General features: G+C 45.1%; 1 protein-coding gene across 3 annotated transcripts in view; it reads right to left on the bottom strand.

The window, feature by feature from the left end:
* Positions 1 to 18,971, bottom strand: part of SLC4A5 (solute carrier family 4 member 5) — an 88,154-nt gene extending 69,183 nt beyond the window's left edge. Inside the window, exons 1-3 of one of the 3 annotated variants that reach the window (XM_081868427.1) lie at positions 18,901 to 18,971; positions 15,592 to 15,680; positions 13,468 to 13,662 (exon numbers count right to left, since the gene is read on the bottom strand). In XM_081868427.1, coding sequence (XP_081724553.1) covers positions 13,468 to 13,662; positions 15,592 to 15,664 — 268 coding nt within the window. In that variant the 5' untranslated portion in view covers positions 15,665 to 15,680; positions 18,901 to 18,971. Of the gene's footprint in view, positions 1 to 7,762; positions 7,911 to 7,999; positions 8,035 to 13,467; positions 13,663 to 15,591; positions 15,681 to 18,900 lie in introns of those variants that run through there. The other 2 variants (XM_081868429.1, XM_081868428.1) reach the window with 2 other exon arrangements.
* Between the last annotated feature and the right edge of the window lie 786 nt (positions 18,972 to 19,757).

Below are 19,757 nucleotides of genomic sequence, written 5' to 3'. Positions count from 1 at the left end.
AAAAATGCAAAAATGGGACAGAAAAGACATATATTTACATTATATTTCCCATTAATTGATATGTTTCAATGTTTAGTTTGTTTTACAATGACTTTAAAATGTTATAAAGTTCACATATTCTAACTGATCTATTTCTCTTGTGACTGGGCAGTAGTTGTTACAAACCCCAGGGTCCGGGGGGGGGGGGTTGGGGCTTTTTCAGGAGTGGATGTGTTACTGCCTTTTTTAAGGGAAGGAGATGCTGTTCCATTGCAGTGGGTGCCGATCACCACGCCCTGGACCCACCGGGTCAACCTGCTCAGACTGGGTTTCACCAGGCAGGATGGACAAGGATCAAGTGAGAAAGCTGGTTACATCATTGCAGGTGTCTTCTTGGCACCATCAGGCTATATATACTGAAACAGACCCCATAAAATATGGGAAGGCACAGTACTGGAACCTTGACTGAATTTGCAAGATTTGCACAGCACTATGGAGCCAAGCAACTTTTTAATCCACTGAGTGCCATGCAAACTGGTGCTGAGTGCTCCAGAAGGTCACCCATCACTTCTGCCTTTGGACCACCTGGGACAACTCTACTGGATTGCTCATCAAGGATGCAAGACAGGTGGACTCTCAGGAGAGAGTGGGTCAATAGTTCTCCTCCCCTCCCCTCCCCTCCCGTCCCCTCCCCTCCCCACAGCGAAACAGAGTCTCAACAGGATCACTGGCTTCATTCTCTGGTCTCCAGGGGCAGACCAACTGACTCAGTTCCCCATCACAGCAAGGTGGGTCTGCTGCACACAGTCCAAACTTCACCAGGAAGTGGCCTGATCATGCCTCAATGCCGTGGTGCCATGTGGTGGATCTCAGCTGAGCACTATCTGCTTAAAATAAAGTTAGCTTTAACGTGTTAGAAGTTAATCTGATTATAAAAATGTCTGTGCTCAAAATCCTCCAGCTTGTTCTTTCACACTGGGTACAAGCAGTGAGCATTTTTGTGTTTCAATGTGTATATATGTATATATATGTGTGTGTGGTCATAAGATGAAATCCTTATGCGGCAAATGTGTGCTAAGTGCCACTTGCTTTCCCTCCTGGAGAATGTTCCTGTTTTCTGCCAAAAGAATCACAATGGCCCCAAAAGAATAGGATGTTCGCTATTACTCTAGATTAGCCTGATTTACTTGCTAAGAACCTTGAAGCCAAACTACTGGAATGAAGGTGATATCGTCAGGTGCTTAGTGGACTTCAAAGCCTTGGCAAATTTATTTCTGGTTTAGGGTTTCCATCACAAAAGCACCCAAGGTGGGACAAAGGGTCTTTGGGGTTAAGATGTTGGTGTTAACAAAACAACCCAAAGCTCAGTGTTAGGAGAAGAGTTGCTTGTGGCACCCGCCTGGCATGCAAAGGTCGCAGGTTCAGTCAGCAGTGTCTCTCAGTAGAGCTGGGAGAGGTCATTAGAAGCAATGTTGATAAAGCCAAGCTAGGTGAATCCAAGGTTTGCCTTATAAGGCAGCTTCCTTCCTATGGAGCAAGAATTCTGGGTCTGAGATTGCTCAGCTCACAGCTTGCCAATGATCTGGAAGTGTCACTACAAATGTTATCACTGTAAGAACATGAAAAGGTCCCACATAGTTTTTAAAGTTGGAGAGCCTGTCTGCTTCACATGGGCGGTGGTGCCCACGGCAGTCTCAAGTGGCTGCCCCAGATTATGCAAGCAATTCTGCAATAATGCAGAGTCTGGTGGGGCAAAACTCTGGGAGTGCAAGCAGTTGAGGAGTTATACCTTGGCATCTCCAGCGATATGGCAAGGGGTCCTGAATGGAAACCTCTTGCGATGTGCACTTTCCCAATAGTACCTGATATTGCCTGTGGAACTCACTCCCACAGGAGGCAGTGATGGCCACTAACTTGGATGGCTATAGAAGAAGATTAGCCAAATACATGGAGAAGAGGGGTATTGATAGCTACTAGCCATAAGAGTTATGCTGTGCCTCCACAGTCGGAGGCATCAATTGCTGGAAACCACAGGAAGGGAGAATGCATTTGAGCACAGATCCTGTTTACTGGCTCCCCATAAGAGGCATCTGGTTGGCCACATCTGGTTAGTCCAGAAAAGGATGCTGGACAAGATGGGCCATGGGCCTGATCCAGGAGGCTCTTCTTATGCTCTTACGAGCTATGAGCAGGGTTGCCAATCCGGGGGGGGGGGGGAGAGACTATAGTCATTAATCATAAATGTTTTGATAAATTAAACCTGTATAATATAAGTGTGAATATGAATCAAACCATAGTTTGGGAGAAAAACACTGGCATCCGATTCTGTATGCCAGTATTACACTGCAAGAAAAGGGAATGTCTGCAACTTTTTTTAGCTTTTGTGAGTTCTTGTAGTAGAACTGACGACTTAAAAAAAAAAGAAGTGCTGGAAATATATTTAAGGAAAAAGCAATTGATTCATCAAACTGATTATCATAGAATCACAGAGCCGGAAGCAACTTCAAAGTTCATCTGGTTCAGGGGTTTACAAACTCGGGGCCCTAATTTTTTTTGCGACCACCGATTTTGATGAAGGTGGCAAAACAGGGGTGGGGGGATCGTTTGAAGAAGACACATGTTGCTGTGGGTAACAAATCATCTCCTAGTCACTCATCAGATTGAACATGTGATGAGCGGAAAGAGGGGGTGATACAGAAGCAATGTTAATAAAGCCAAGCTAGGTGAATCCTCATTCAATCTGCATGGATCATCAGAGGAGGGGGTGCCTGGGTGTGTGGTAGTGTTTGGGGGGGACTGTGGGGTGACCACACCCACTTGTTACCTCTGTACAGTCGACTAGTTTGCACACACACTTGCAAGTGCTTCTTTATTCAGGAAACAAAGAGGCATTATTAGAGTTCTAGCCAGGCAAAAACACTCAAGAAGGATGTGAAGCAGGGCAGGTGAGGGGCGTGGCCTGAGGAGCGGGGATAAGGTTGTGGAGGGCGAATGGTTTGGGGATAGTCCAATGAGCTGGACAGAGAGGCTTGGAAGGCTGCATTTGGCTCCTGGACCCCCCGGCCTATAGCAGCATCACAGGGCTTGCCCACACTTCCACTTGTACTGCTGCTTTCCCACTTCATCCTCAAATCGGAGCAAATGTCCATTGTGTTTTCCACAGACTGATGTTTGCTCCAAGTCAGCAGTAAAGAGCAGGTTTTCCCGGGGAAAGGAGTGGAGCAAACAGAAAACCATTCAAATCCATGACTAGAAAGCATGAGACAAGTGAAAAACCTCTCTAGGCATGGGAAAGCAGAAATGTGGATGAGCCCACAGTGAATAAAAACAGTGAAAAAATTACCTTCTGTTCCACAGGCATGCTGGCAAGAGGTTTTGGTGAAGGACTTAAAGTTCCCAATAGCAGAAAATGTGTGGAACGCTATATGGAGTGAAGCTCCTTTAAGAAACATATATTCCCAAACTAGAGAAGTTGTGCTGAAATTAACCTACCAATGGCACTTTAACCAACTAAGGGCTCACCCACAATTCCGTTTGTCTTATGTCTAGAAAGCACGGGGCTGAGTCGTTTTCCCTTGATGCTGCCCCTTTCGCAGGGAAAACCTGCTCTTTCTCTCTAAATCAGAGCAAACACCAGTCCTGCCCAAACTCGAATGGCTGTTTGTTCTGACTGAGCGCTAAAGAGCAGTTTCCCCTGGGAGAAAGGAGTGGGACTACCAGGGCACCGTCATAGAGGAGCCCCATCCCACATGAGAAGGATCTCTCCTGCAGAATGTGAGGCCCAAGCCGGCATATATAGGTGGAGGGGCTCCTTCAAGAATCTGGCTCCTAAACTGTTCAGGGCTTTCAATGGGGGAAAAAACCCATTGAATTGACTTCAGTATTGAATTGGCAGCCAGAACAGTTCATACCAGATACGGATTATATGATCTGTCTATAGTATACTGTTCCCCTCAAATCTCTTGCAGCTGCATTCTGCACAATTTTAAAAAGTGTATCCCTTTTTAGAGTATGTGATGATAATCACTTATGGAGAATTGCAATTCTGATTCTTTGCTTCCAAGACTTCCTCCAAACCTTCCTGTGCAGAATTTTACTCATCAGATTCCCTTCCAAAGGGGCCACATGACTGGCTCATGGAGAACAGCCATGCAAATGTTCACATTCATTTGGAGGCACATTCATTTTTGATTAAGGTGTTCTGATTTAAAGTGATGCTTTCTTGAGGTGAGAGAAAGAGAAAAAGGAAGAGAGAGAAAAGGCTGGATATAAAAGTGATCAGTCAATCAATCTGAATGTTTCTGGTACAGCACAAGCAAATTTTAAAAAAAGAAGTTTTCCCTTTTTAATGGTTCATTACGATATCCCAGGAGACCAGCAGATCTTTCCTGGGAATGAGAGATTCTTGGATTTGCATTTATTCATTTCCTTATTCATTATTTATTCACTTTCCTTATTCATTTATTTAAAATTTAGAAATCATGTTTCCATGGTGCCAAAGGGTGCACAATAAGCAGCCATTATTAAATACTAAAACAACGAGGCTGTGGGGACGGGGGGTGGGGATTAAGATCCTAAGGACAACTCTGTTCCCCCATCTGGCTTTCCACAGCGGCCCCTGGGTGCCACAGAGCAGGTGCGCATGAGGGCAGCAGCAATTTCCTCCTAATGTCCTCCAGCAAATGGCATTCAAAGGGTTACTGTTTCTGACTCTGGAGGAAGCACAGAGTCACCAGGACTCTACAATTCTATGTGTCTGCTTTAAAAAAAGTAAAAAAGTAAGGGTCCCCCCCCCCACTTTGCATCCGCTCCAGAAGCTTAACCAGTTAACTGGCATATTAGCTGCTTGTTCATTTCAACTGTGTGCTACTGCATTAGAAAAACAAAACCCAAAATAATAATTAAAAAACATCACAGCAAAACTACCAGTCACTGAAACAAACAGAAAACAAAGGAGGACATTTAAATAGAAAATAAGGGTTTTTTTTCTTTCCTTTCCCATTTCCCCAGCTTAAGGCCTAAGCCGATCTGTCTATGGGCAACACGTAACCTCGGCTGCATTCAGCTTTTAGCTGGGAAACTTCATAATTCAATATTGTGTGAATGGATGATCTTAGGGTCGTTTTACAGGTCTTTCCTCTCTCTAAACCTGCTTGTGTTGGGTTTCTGATTGGGGTCACTGGTGCAGACAAAGAGTCATTTGCGAAAGCGGAGAGAGCGGCTGTGGAGGGCAGGAAACAGAACAGCCAGGGCAAATTCTTAGTGCTCATTCACCTACGAGACCTTTCTTTCTTTGCAGTCAAACCAACAAAGGCACTGAAGCCTAGCTGTGTTTGCCAAGTATAAAACACACCTGGAAGGTGGTGGTGGTGGTGGGGGGGAGCTTTAAACTCTATCACTGAAGGAACCAGAAGGTCTGCAAAACGCAATCCATTTTTGATTGCTCCTGTTGGGCGATGGGGGTATCTTCCATCTTACAAAGAGGATTCCGAAAGAAGCAGGTTAAATCTTTTGGAGCTCTGATTCAATAGAACAACTATGGATTGGTGGGTTGAAAAAAAACTTAAACATTGATTATGTTTATATCTAAAGACATTATATTTCAAAAGTGCCTCAGATGCTCACGTATTTAAGGCAACGGGGGCTAGTATTTTGGGGCCTAAGGGCCACATTCTTTTCTGGGGGCCACAGTCTCTCATGTGCACTCTCACGTGTACATGGGACATGTATGCACAGAGGCAGATACCCACACACAGACCCCCTCTCACTCCTCTGCTGGAGGTCCCCCCTTTCTGCTCATCAGGTGCTCAATCTGAGGAATGAGGAGGGGGTGATTTGCCCACCTCAGCACTGTGGTGTCTTTAAATATTTCTCCTCATATTGCCATTGCCAGAAAAATTGGTGGGGGCTCTGTGGGCCAGTGAAATGGGCCCAGAGGGCTAGGAGCTAGTAGTCACCCCTGCTTTACAGCTACAGTGGTACCTCGGGTTACATACGATTCAGGTTAAATACGCTTCAGGTTACAGACTCCGCTAAGCCAGAAATATTACCGGGACCTTGGGTTAAGAACTTTGCTTCAGGATGAGAACAGAAATCGTGCAGCGGCGGTGCAGCGGCAGCGCGGCGGCAGCAGGAAGCCCCATTAGCTAAAGTGGTGCTTCAGGTTAAGAACAGTTTCAGGTTAAGAACGGACCCCCAGAACGAATCAGTTTCTTAACCCGAGGTACCACTGTACTCTCTTGCAGAGAGAGATGATTAAGAAGATATATTTGTTGGAGTGGCACATGGGTACTCACGCCCCGAGACTGCCTGTCACTGGTATGAGCAGCAAGCAGTACCTCAGTCTCAGATACAGACCCCACAGTGATTTGGATGCATATTTTGGGGAGGATGGAAGTTATAGGAAGGTTGTATATTTGCTTCTGCAAATGGAGATCTTGTAACTGCTATGTTTATTTAGACTTTATGTTGGGGAAGGCTGGTTGAAACAGAGAGCATACAGAAAGCAGTCTGGTCTACTGGGATACTCTGAGGGCCTTTGATACTTCAACACAAAAGATGCAAGGGGAATTTGGGAAGGAGATGCTTTGGTCCTGGAATTCAGTAACACTGTATTTCATGGTGCAAATGTACAAGGCTCACACTACAACCCCCCCCCCCCAGTTGTCCTTCATTTGATGTTATCAGAACTGCTTCTTAGGTACTTTGAAGTTCCACCACACATGCATGGCTTACATGTCTCATACCTGCAGTATCAGATCACAGTTTATTTATTTTTTACTTGCTTTTCCTTACCCTGTATCTCAGCTCATGCATTTATATAGCCACTACCTTTTCTGCCAGCTTCATGCATCTGATAAAACAGGCTTCTGCCTACTAAATCTCAGACCCAAATGTATTAGCTACCCCTCAGGACTAGCTAATTATATCACATAAATATTTGCATAGGAAGAAATAGATATGTATGGCAGATGAAGGCTGCACAGCAAATTGTACCATAGAATCAAAAATTTTCAGCACTAGCTAATCCACAGAGAGGATGTAGACACAAAATACCTCAATCTCCCTCTTCATTAACAGCTGATGACATGTTCTAGCGGCATAACTGCTTTCCATCACTCATAAAGACAGACATCTGGTTTCCTTTGCTTCAAATCAAACTAGACACGGAATTTTTGCACTTCTTTTTTTTAAAAAAGATTCCTAGACTCTTTTGAAGAAGAACATATGGGGGCTATCAGATAGAGAGGAAGAAAAGACAGCAGCAAATCCCAATGCCAAAGGCAAGAGATGCATACCTGAAATTACAGTATGAATAGAAATGCGGATTTAAAACCCCAGTCCTTTTACCTCTGACCTTTATGCACAACACTTGCTTAGGCATCCATGTAGCTTTACATGGAGCAGTTGTCTATCACATTCTTTTCGGTGCCTCTCATCTGAGTGGAAAGTGCACCATTTCAGCCACCACAGTTTCCAAAATGCTCTTTCGTCTTACATTTAGACACCTGTCTAAGGGGAAAGAATTTGGTTGCGCCACAGCCCCTGGGGGTTGCCATCCGCAGTCCAAATTTGTTCCTTTGGGAGTGTCAGATACAGTACCCATCCTCCCCTTGGGCTGTAAAGAGATGAAAAGGCAAATCAAGACTCCTAAGCAGGTGTCCCTTAGATCGTAACAAAACCTTCAACAAGACCACAAGGCAGACTACAAAAAACTCTCAGGTGAAAGCCAAAGGGCTTTCCAGACCCCAAGATATTGAAAATATGTGAAATGATTTCCTACCTGGAAATGTTTGGAATCTGTCCCCCATTTTTTTCCTGGCTGAAGAAATATTCACAGCACTACACACACATACACCCCACCCAAAAAAAACCCAACCAAAATGCAGCAGCAGCAAAAAACAAGACCCTCAGACTTATTTTATCCACCCTGTGTAGTTAAACTCCACAGCTTACTGAGCAGATTATAGGGCATATGAAGCCCTTTCCTTTGCCCTCAGCTCTCATGACGTGAACTTACCAAATAAACGCGATGCCTCAGAAGAGGTGGGCCTGTTGGTGACCGGGGGGGGGGGGCGGGTAGTGAGAGGAGTGAGGTAGACAGAGAAGATGGAAAACAACAGGACCTTTTAAAAGTATATGTAATCCCTTCACAGCCAGAAATGTTAAACATGACAACGCCTGCTGCAAACTATTCTGAGGAAGTGCCTTTGACAATGCCACAAGAAAAACAGGTGCTTTGATAAAATAATTTTATTCTGATATGCCCGTCAATCTGGGAAATTTAAAATTGGCTGGATCAACTAGCCTGTTTGTTTCACATATGTGAGAAAATGCTTCAGTTCAGCATGGCTTGTGCCAGCCTTCACTAACTTGGTGTCCTCCCAGCCAACAAGCTGATGGGAGCTGTAGTCTATAGCATCTGGGGGGCACCAGGTTGGGGAAGGAGGGATTGGTTACTACCTTACCAGAGGCAGAGAGGGTGGAAAGCTCCAATGCCTTGTGCTTCTCCATCTCTGTGCTGCTCTGCAACATCTTCAGTGAGATGTGCAAGCTCTCTCTGTGCTCCACTTCAGGCATTGTGGAGAAAACAGGAAGAACACAAGAAGAGAGGCAAAGGGGGGCCATCTAGTCCAGCATCCTATTCTCAATGGCCAACCAGGTGACTCAGCGGGAAGCCTAAAAGTAGGGTTTGAGCACAACAGCACTCCCCCCCCCCCGTGGTTTCCAGCCGGTTGTATTCAAAGGTGTTAGGGGACACATCATGCTCCTTCTAGGGTTGTTTGTCCACCTTTGGTCCCCACCGTGCACTCAGTTTTCACCTGTGGCTCTAGAAGCTGTCTGCATGCGACAGCAGCCACACCCGGGAACAGCCTCGACTGGCCAGCTAACCAGGTGAGGGGAGCAGATTGGTCTGAAACCCAGCGGTGTAGTGTGGGTCCGGGGCAAGGCAAGTAATTTGCGCCCCCTAACCCGGGGCAAGGCAAGTAATTTGCGCTCCTACCCCCTAACCTGCCGCCGCTGCCAGCTTCTTCTTGCTGCTGCCTGGGCTGGGGTATTTACGGTAAGGTAGCCACGGCAGCGGCAGTGGGTCCATGTCAGGTGATCTGAGGCGAGTTGCCGCTGGCGCTGGCGCCCAAACGACGCCGCTTGCCCGGAGGAGGAGGGCAGAGAGGCGAGGAAAATGCAACATGGCCCAGCAGCTGCAGCAGCAGCGGCGGCGGCGGGGCTGTGAGGAGGGGCTGCCTGGCGCGCCCTCCGCGGCCCTGACGCGCGGGGACCGTGGCGAGCGCTGAGAGCCGCTGCCTGCCGGACGCCTTCAGCCCGGACGCGCGCACAGCTCGTCGGTTCCGCGAGACATGGGGCTCTGCTACAGCCTGCGCCCGAGGCTCTTCGGCGACTCCGGAGGCGGCGAGCGCCCCCCCCCGATGTTGTGCCAGGTGCGGCCGCCCCCCCTGCACCCCCCACGCTACACCACTGCTGAAACCCTCAGTGAGTTAGGGACTTGCCCTGCATGTGGAGACAGACTCCGGCGGACTGACTGGACGAGACCAAGAGTGGGTCCAACAGTCAAGAAGGCAGTTTCTGCATGTGCTGCAGAGGGAAGGGAGGGGCAAATGGGGCTCATCCACCTGGGAAGGGAGCCCATCTAAGGAAAAGGAAAACTCTGGATATCTTCAGGAAAAGAAAAGGGTAAGGAGTAAACTCTACACAAATGTGGAATGGAGTCACAAAGGCCTTCTTCTGGCAACTCCTGCAGCCAAGCTGGTGCCAAATGTACTGCTCTGCTTTCCTTTGGACCATATTAGTGAGACTGAGAAGGGGTCCTGTCATTTGGGCAGCCCAGGACCTCTATCTATACACACCGCCCAGGTTTGTGGTCACTTTGATGCGGCTAACACAGCCGTTTTTCACCCCTGGAAGTGTACTCCATTGTCTCTTGAGACCAGGGGTGCCAACTTGGATAAAATATTGTGGGGGCCCAGGCAAACCCAGCCCTGCATAACTGATCGCAAGACGCAGTGCACACGCACCATTTGAATGGCAATGCCCATCAACTTTGTGCGGGGCCGGTCCCCTCAAATATTTTATTGTGGGGGCCAAAGCCCCCATGGCCCCTAGGAGTTGGCTGCTATGCTTGAGACAGACGGATGCCAACAAGAACTTTCTCCAACAGTGCAGGGAAACACAGCCATCAATACCCCTCTCCTGCATGAATTTGTCTAATCCTCTATTACAGCCATCTCTGTTGGTGGCCATCCCACTGAGCCTAGAAGGAGCCATTTCCACAGTTTAACTATGTGTTGTGTCAAGAAACACTTCCTTTTATCAGTCCTGAATCTTCCGGCATTCATTTTCACTGGATACCCACAAATTCTAATATAATTGTAGAGGAAGAAAAATACCTCTCTGTCCACTTTCCACATGGAATCCATATCTTAATGCCCTTCTATTGTGTCCCCTTATTCTCTCCTCCCTCAATCAAACACCCCAAATACTGTAATGTTGCTCCTTCCTCTTGATCATTTTGACTGGACTTTTCTGAACCTATTCCAGCTCCACCATGTTCTTTTGAGGTGAGGCAACCAGAAATGTACACAGTATTCCAAGTGTGATCACACCATAGATTATGATATCAACAATTTCAATCCAATTCTAACCACTATGGAGGGAGCTGTACCCGAAATTACAGGAACTTAAGATTTGGATCTCAATCCTTAGTAGAAACAAATAGCTTGTCCTTTCGTTAATTCCGACAAACAAAATAGGTAAAGCATCAGTCTCAGGGAATCAGAAGCTGCTGGATGAGGCCAATTGTCCATCTAGTCCAACACTCTGTTCTCACAGTGGCCAACCAGAAAACCCAAAGGAAAACCCACAAACAGTATCGAAGGTCAAGAGCGCTCTTCCCTCCTGTGGGTTCCAGTAACTGGTATACAGAAGCATCGCCGCCTCCAATTGTGGATATTGGATTTACAACAGTAAAAAGCAGTTGTCTAACACAAGAGGACAACAAGAGCAGATGACTGGTTTAACCTTTGCCTCTTAATGAATATCCATCATTACTTCACTCCTATGAAAACATCATGCAGTGTTCTATTGGGGATTTCACAGTGCGAGATGGGGGCAAATATTGGCCTTTGCCCCAAACACTGAGTGGCTGAGCTAGCCATGGAGAAGGGCCTCACCAGAGAGTTGAGATGGGTAGTGCCGTGTGTCTCTGTGTGCAGAACAAAGAGGCACACTGCTCTCCCCCTCCCAGGATCCTTGCAACTTCTTGGCCTCTGGCCGCCCCTGCCCACCCTAATGACGGACATTGTGCTAATGATTTTGTAAAACCCAAGCAAAGTTCCTTACTGAGTGCACCATGGAAAGCAGACAACTATTTTGGTATGCAAAATGCTAAGCTTTCCTAAGGAGCTTACAGACTAGGCTGCATGGAATAGACGGGAGTGAACAATTCCATGTTGGCCTCCAAAGCAAAGTCTGCAGACTCTGCCATTCGCAATGGAGGATATTAAAATGGTAAACCGTGTGTGTGTTCTCTTCACTTCTGGGTTTCCTACAGCAAACAGATACTTTATCCCAAACATCTCTCTCTCCGTTTTAATTTTAAGCTTTCAAGCAACAATGGAGTTCTGGCTCCCAGGGCCATAGCGAGAGGGTGGCCAGGTGGGCCCCTGCCAGGGGCACAGGTGAGAGGGGGGCACAAAATTGGCTTAAAATATGTCCGTATAAAAATATGTCCCAATTAGGGATGCGGGTGGCACTGTGGGTAAAACCTCAGTGCCTAGGACTTGCTGATCGTATGGTCGGTGGTTCGAATCCCCGCGGCAGGGTGAGCTCCTGTCTTTCGGTCCCAGCTCCTGCCCACCTAGCAGTTCGAAAGCACCCTTAAGTGCAAGTAGATAAATAGGTACTGCTTTATAGTGGGAAGGTAAACGGCGTTTCCGTGTGCTGCGCTGGTGCTGGCTCGCCAGAGCAGCTTCGTCATGCTGGCCATGTGACCTGGAAGTGTCTCCGGACAGCGCTGGCCCCCGGCCTCTTAAGTGAAATGGGCGCACAACCCTAGAGTCGGACACGACTGGCCCATACGGGGAGGGGTACCTTTACCTTTACCTTTATGTCCGTAAATAAAAATATTGATTATTGCCTCATAAGAAAAAGTTTTAAACAGAGGGTGAATTGAGGCGGAAAGAAGAGCTACCTTAATTTGTCAGTGGCCAGGGGGCGCAATCTGGACAGTTCTGCTAGGGGCACAAGATCACGTAGCTATGGTTCTGCTGGCTCCTTAGTTAAAGAGAGAGCATGCAACCTTCCTTTTTTTGGTAGCATAATGTGATCTGTCTTGCAAAAAACAATTAATCTGCAAAAAACAAACCAACCCCACCCTCAAGTGCAGGTAGGGAGTGGGACTGGATGATCTTGGCAAGAGAGATCTGATTGCATATGCAGAGCCACCAACTTATTTCTTGTAGAGATGTGTTTTCAACTTCTTCCTGATTCTGCAGCGTCTACCTCACTCCCCAAATAATGCATGATGAGCTGTGTGGAAATCAGGTGTTGTTCCTTTTTCCTTTTTCATGCAGACTGCAAGGAATTGTGATCACTTGCCCTCCCTCTCCGCTGTCAAAATTTAGCTTGTGGGCTCCCCGAGGCAGCGACTTGTCTTTCACTTAGGCAGGGTTTGTGGGATGTAAACACAGGAGCAGTCAATGACAACATTCCTAGAGTGTACATGTTAGAACATGGGGAGGGATGTCTGTCTAGCAAGCAGGTAAACTTCCTGGGGACAGACTTCCTCCGCATGTGACCAGAGGTGGGTGTGGCCTCACCTGTGCAGGTAAATGATAAAAGCACAGGGCAGGCAGCCATATCTCTCTCTCATCTTCATCTTCTGAAGGAGCAACATGCCCTCTTGGCTCTCAGCCAAGAGAGGACAGTACTATCTTCCTATAAGATAGATTCTAAGTGTATGTAACCTTTTTTAAGCTGTCTGCCTTCTGGGATCATATTGTGAACAGAACGTGAGTAAACTCTTTTATACTTTTATGAAGACTGTGTCGTGTCTTGTATTTTAAGAGGGAACAAAGGGGAAATTACCAGAGTAATTATTATAGAGGTTCTAGCGAACCTGTGCAGACGTTACCGTTGCGAACTTAAAAGGGGAATGTCATAAACTCTGCTGATATTTTGGGAACTTCTTAGCACAAGTTGGATAAGGATATAATTAGTCAATATATCCTCTCCTGCACCCCAGAACATTCCCACAGGGTTGGCAGCAAGGGTTGGCATGGTTGGGCATTTGCTAGGGACCCAGTGACAAGAGCCCCCGGGACCTGCTGCAGGACAGGCGCACCTCCTCCGAAACCTGGAGCCAATACTGTGTTTACATGGGTTTCATGTATACTGATAGCAGTGATGCAGAGATAATCATGATGATCCTAAGGAATTCTGAGCCTTATGTCTCCCCCTTTTCCTACTCACTAGTCCTGCTGGCATTGTCGTTTCCATTCTCATAGCTGATCCTGCCCCCGTCGTCTGTGTCTGAGCGGTCCTGGCGCTCATAATGCCTCTCACTGTCGCCGTTCTTGTCCCGACTGGACGACGATCTCCTCCTGCGCCTCTTTCTCCTGTAGCCCCGTGGCACTGGCACCCCAATGTAGATGGAATGGTAATCTGCTAGGAAGAGGAAGAAGACAGAGGCGAAGAGAGAGTGCAAGGGAGGGAGGATGAGAGGGGGAAGAAAGAGAAAAGCCCACAAGGCAAAGCTCCAAAATCATTCCCAACAAATCTCTTGGGCTCTCTTTCATTCTGTCCCTGGCTCTGTTGGAGGGTATGGAGTTATGTGACCCCCGAAATGCCACCATTAGAAAAAATCTGAAGGCAGCCCTGTTTTTTTTTAAAAAAAATGTTTAAAGTTTTATTACAGTGGTACCTTGGTTTTAGAACAGTTTAGTTTATGAACAACTTGGAAATAGAATGCTGCAAACCCAGAAGTGGGTGTTCCGGTTTGTGAACTTTGCCTTGGAAGATGAACATGTTCCGCGACCTGTTGTGTTCCATTTGTCGTTTGTTTTTTGTTTTTAAAAAAGAGCCTTCCTGTTGAGTCTGTTGGCTGTTGAGTCCTGAGAACCCACGCAACGCAGAGGTGATATTTGGAGCTTTTGTTTTTGCTAATTTTTTTGCATTTTTGTTTGTGTGGCTTTTTCATTTTTCTGACTGTGACTTGTTCTTTGTTTTATGGGACTGAATTGTGACTGTGGCTTGTGACTTTATTTTTTGTGACTTGTTTTTGTGACTGTGTGGAACCCAGTTCAGCTACTGATTGATTGATTGTGTGATTGCAGAAATGGATACAAGCCCCCCCATCCAAACAATGACTATCATCAGTGCACCTAAGAAAAAACAATAATTTTAATTTTTATCATCTACAATACTGTCTTATTTATTTTATAGTACAATACATTGATTATTGCTTTCAGTGGTCTCATTTGATAGTAAAATTCATTTTAAATTGCTGTTTTAGGGGTTGTTTTTAAAAGTCTGGAATGGATTAATCCGTTTTGCATTACTTTCTATGGGAAAGCGTGCCTTGGTTTTAGAACGCTTTGGTTTTGGAACAGACTTCCGGAACGGATTAAGTTTGGGAACCAAGGTACTACTGTATGTCATTTCAACAAGTTAATTAATTAATTAATTAATAATTAATAATAATAATAATAATAGAAGCTGAACAGGGAAAGCATGCAAGGGCGATATTTTCTTCATGCTGATGTTCAGATGCCCCATAAAATGGGATGCTTGGAAGGTCTGCAATTGTACCCTGCCCATCTGGCTAGGTTGCCCCAGCCACTCTGATGGTTCTGCTTTGCCTCTGCAGTTAGAGGAAGCAACGTTTCTGAATCCCACTTGCGGGAAACCATTGGAGGGGAGAGTGCTGTTGTACTTCAGTCCTGCTTGTAGGTTTCCCACAGGTGTATTGTTGGCCAATTTGAGAACAGGATGCTGGACTGGTTATGCCAATGACCCTGCAGGCTCTTCTGATGCTCAGATTTTCCGAGTTTTGTGGCCATAAAGGTTTTTGTTGATTGTGTTTATTACGATTAGTTTAGTATTTCTGGTGTGTTTGTAAGTCACTTTGGGTCATTTTAACAAGCGAAATAATAATAATAATAATAATAATAATAATAATAATAATAATAATAATAATAATAATAATAGAAGCTGAACAGGGAAAACATGTGAGGACAATACAGTTGTACCTTGGTTTTTGAACATCTTAATTCTCGAACATTTTGGCTCCTGAATGCCATAAACGTGGAAGTGAGTGTTCTGGTGTGTGAACAATTTTTGGAATCCAAACAGGGCTTCTGCGACTTCTGATTGGCTGCAGGAGCTTCCTGAAGCTAATCAAAAGCCGTGCTTTGGTTTTGGAAGTCAAAGGGATTTCCAGAATGGATTCTGTTTGACTTCCAAGGTATGACTGTCTTTTCTTCATGCTGATGTTCAGTTGCCCCATAAAAAGGGAGTGTACAAGGGTGCATGCCTTCGCTAGTGGCCACAATGGAAGGCAGACAGATCAAACTGTGACACATGGAGTCAACTTACCATCTTCATCATCATATCGCATCCTGGAGGTGCTGAGGCCTCTCTCGCTCAGGGCATCTTCATCATCCATCATGGCCAATCAGGGGATGCTTAGAGTACAAAGAGTAGGAGGAACAATTAAAGTCTTCTGGGTTTGGTTTTGTAAGAAAATCATTTTTATTGTTATTTCTCATCAGGACCTACACAACATAAGAGAGAGCTCCTCCACACCCCTGTCTTAGCCATCTATGAAAACAATGGCAGTGTCATCAACACAATGTAGTCAAGCTGGCACATTTTCACCCCATCCTTCTTCCTCTCTCTCCTGTAAGGAACTTCCCAACAGAGCAATCCTGTCTCTTTAAAAAATTGGACGTCCTTTTATCCAGATCTCTAGATCAGATTTTGGTAAGCCTCAATGCAGTAGGCAAATTAGAGTCTTGTATGACATTAGCGCCATCATACACTACCACCTCCATTTTATTTGTATGCTTCCTTTCTACAAAAAAAATGATGCCCAAAGTGGCTTACAATAACAATGAGAACAATAAATCACAAAACAAGGGTTGCCATGTTTCAAAAAGTGAAAATCCAGATACAAAAGTTGTTGCAAAATTGCTAAGCTGCTGGGGGGGGGGGCAATATATATATAAAAAAGAGTTTTTTACCTATTTTTTTAAGGACATTCTCCAAAAAATCAACACTTCCAATATGCCAATATGGGCTGCCATACACCTGGGTTTCCCCGGACATTTTAACCGAGTTCCAAAAAATTCCACCCAAAAATTCCACAATTTTTGACAGACGAATCCCAGCTATGTCCAGGAAATTCCAGATGTATGGCAGCCCAAATAAAATCCACTGTCTCAATAGCAATTCAGCAATAACAAAACTGGAACGTATATCAATATCAACATAATTTTATAACACAAAGCTTATAAACTATGGTGTTATGGGCAGCAGAAGTTGTTGAAATAAATAAATCAAAAATATTATTTGTTGGGGAGGGGCGACAGGGACAAAGCCACCCCGCTTACAGCAATTCTGGATTCTGGGACTACTCAACTAGTTCTCCATAGTTGTTGCAGGGTGAGTTGGTAAGGTTGCTTCGCAGTTAAGTTTTCCACAATAGTTTAACTGTTTAAATTGTTATGCTTTTTAACTAGCTTTTGGGGGGGTTTTTTTGTATATTTTAATTACAATTTTTAAAAATTGTCTTATTGTGTGTGCCTTTTAATAACTGATGGATTTTGTAATTGATTTTACACTTTCAAACCGCTCAGAAGCCATTTGGGCATGTGAGCAGTAAATAGTAGTAAATAGCAGTAAATTCATAAATAGTAAATAGGTAATCAAATCTCCTCCATGTAGCATTAGCTGTTAACCTTTTACCTGTGAATCCCAGCGGGGGAGAAGAAAACAGAAATTTCCGATTCAGCGGGTAACTGGCCAAGAAATCAGAGAAGATGGCAAATTGAGTGATTGCTGATGTGCTAGTCTCTGTGATGGTGTTTTGCACTTCTAAAAATGGCATCAGCCTGATCATGCAAGCCAGTGATTAGTCACAACCAGTGTAAGTGTCAGCAAGGGGCTTTTCCTCACCATCATTTTAAGGCTTACCCTAACAGCTTCTTCATGCTAGTGAACTCCATTTTGCCAGGGAAGGCGAACTAAGCAGAGGCTTAGGGAACTGGCACAAGAGCATCCTTTACCCATTAGCATTTGTCACGTATAGGAAGCTGCCTTTTACTGCCCCAGACCACCTAGCTTAGCATTGTCTACAATGGTCATAGGCACCAGCTCTCCAAGGTTTCAGGTAGCAGTCTCTCCCAGCCCTACCTGGAGATGCCATGGCTTGGGACCAGGATAACCAGAAAGATCACCTCGCTCCTTATATACCCAGCTGAGGTGAGGGCCTCTGGCAGGTGCTTTCTTATCAGGAGGCCTGTTCCACACAGTGTAGGAACCGGGCCTTTTGTGTAGCGGCCCCTGCCCTTTCAAATTTGCTCTCCTGGAATGTTAGGCAGGCACAACCTCCTAGGCTGCCTTTTAATTGCCTGCTGAAGACCTTCCTTCAACACGTTTCAAAGTTGAGGTCTGCTTCTGTACTGGAATTGTTTTAAAGATGTTTTTATAGTGTTTTTGCTTGTTGTTTGCCACCCTGGGCTCCTTTTGGAGGAAGGGCAAGATATAAATAAAATGATTAAATAATCGAACAAGGAGGCAAATAGAGGTGGGGACTCATGTGACTGAATGACACTCCCCCCATACTTCTTTTTTGAATGCCCTGAACCTAGAAAACATGAATGGCACTGGGAAATCTAAGCTAGCACCCTTCCCCTTTGTGTCTAGTTTTACCGGGGGGGGGGGAGTTATGGAGGATCATTCAACCAGCTGCCACCTGCAATCTAAAGTGGCCCAGGCACACACAAGTTTATCACCTCATCTGCTGCTTGTGAGATGTAGGTCACACAGTCTACTTATTAAGGCAGAATTATTGAACAGCAGCATATTCATTCACAAAGAGTGTTTCTTCCAAGGCTCAGCTTAAGCCATAGGGTCAAATTTCTATTCTGTGGCATCTTTCCCTGTATAGCACCTGCAGAGTATCTGAGTCTTTTTTATAAAAAAAAAATCAAAAAAAATCACGAATGCATATTAGTTTGCTAATTATTTCATGTGCCCTGATTGCCCTTCATGGGTGTCTGAAAATGAAAGGGTGATTGCTCATGGCAGGAAAATCAATCCCCTCCAAAGTCACTTTGAGACTGAACCAGCAGCCAACACCCGTTCAGGGCTTCCACCCGCTGCAAATTAAGAGCTGGAATCCATTCATTTCATTACTGCAACACCCTGACCAATAATTAAGAGAAAATATTGTTGCATTGCAGCTGATTAAGGAATATAAATACTAATTTAAATATTTATTATGACTGCTGCCAGCCAACTGGCAAAATTTTAGTTGATTAATCATCTGAGTTTTTTAATCAGCCTATTACAGTGACTTTACAAGTGGCCCCACCACACTGCAAGACTTAAAAGATAAGTTGCAATACCCCAAATAGGCTTACTATGGAGTAAGTATCACTGAAGTCAATAGGCCTTTTCTTTGGTTAAACACGCACAAGGTCAAGCTGTTAGTTGATTAAAGCACCCAGGAGAGCTTTTTGCCTCTTTGATATCCCACTGTCCTTTTTTGTCGAATGAAAATCCTAAGCTAGGAGAAACCACCGTGCTCAGTGTTAATACAGGCTGCCCACCTCTCCCTTTTCTGAACAGTTCCAGCACCTGACAGGACTACAAAAGTTGAATAAGTATTGCACTACTCACGCTTGAAACGTCCCAGGAAATACTCCAAACTGAGTTCAGGGGATCTGCAGCCAGTCTGGGGCTCTATCAGGTCTCGGGTGGCTGAAGAATGAGCATAGAAGTCACGGACGCAAGGGCACTATTGACTCCCAGTGCCCAAGGCTGGACAGCCTCCCAAATGAGGCCACCAGGATTGATTCTTTCAGAGCACAGTGACATCACATCATGGGACACAGATAGATCCCCACAGACGCTGCACCAACAAATACTGCTTCGCTCAGATAAACGCAATCAGCTTAAAGTAGCCAGTCTTCAGGTGGTCCACAAGCCAAGATCGATTTTCGTTTAGGGCTCTGATCTGTTGGAACTCACAGGTGGAGGGACTGAAAGGTCACAGTGGATAAAGTTTAGGTGAATTGTTTGGATGGTGCAAAAGTGATGGAGTTTCTGAATGATACAGAGGGCATGGACTCTGCCACTGAGTAGCAGATAGGAACAGCAACATATCCTATTGGGAGGGGCAAATCTGCCAATTTCACTTTCTCTCTTAAAATCAGTTCTCTCCTTTTTAGCACCAATGTCTCTTTTTAAAAAAACAAAACAACAAAACAATAAAACAAAACAAAACAAAAAGTCCTCATGAAAATTCATCAGCATTTTAAATGCAATTTTGTCTTAATGCATTCTTGCCTAATATACACCTTTTTGCAAAGCAATTCTCCCTAATATAATACATTTTTATGCTAGTGAATACATTTTTGTATGCATTTCTAAGCACACCTAACCCCACTGTATGGCATTTTGTAGACATTACTTGGCAGGAGAAGAAACGACTTTCCAAATTCAGAGAGCAGTAAATTTTGGAGGCTTTGGGGTTT

Source organism: Podarcis erhardii (assembly GCF_964252035.2).
Source record: "Podarcis erhardii genome assembly, chromosome: 7".
NCBI classification, from domain to species: domain Eukaryota; kingdom Metazoa; phylum Chordata; class Lepidosauria; order Squamata; family Lacertidae; genus Podarcis; species Podarcis erhardii.
The sequence above is the reverse complement of the archived record's forward strand: the minus strand, read 5'-3'. Positions and strand labels throughout refer to the sequence as shown.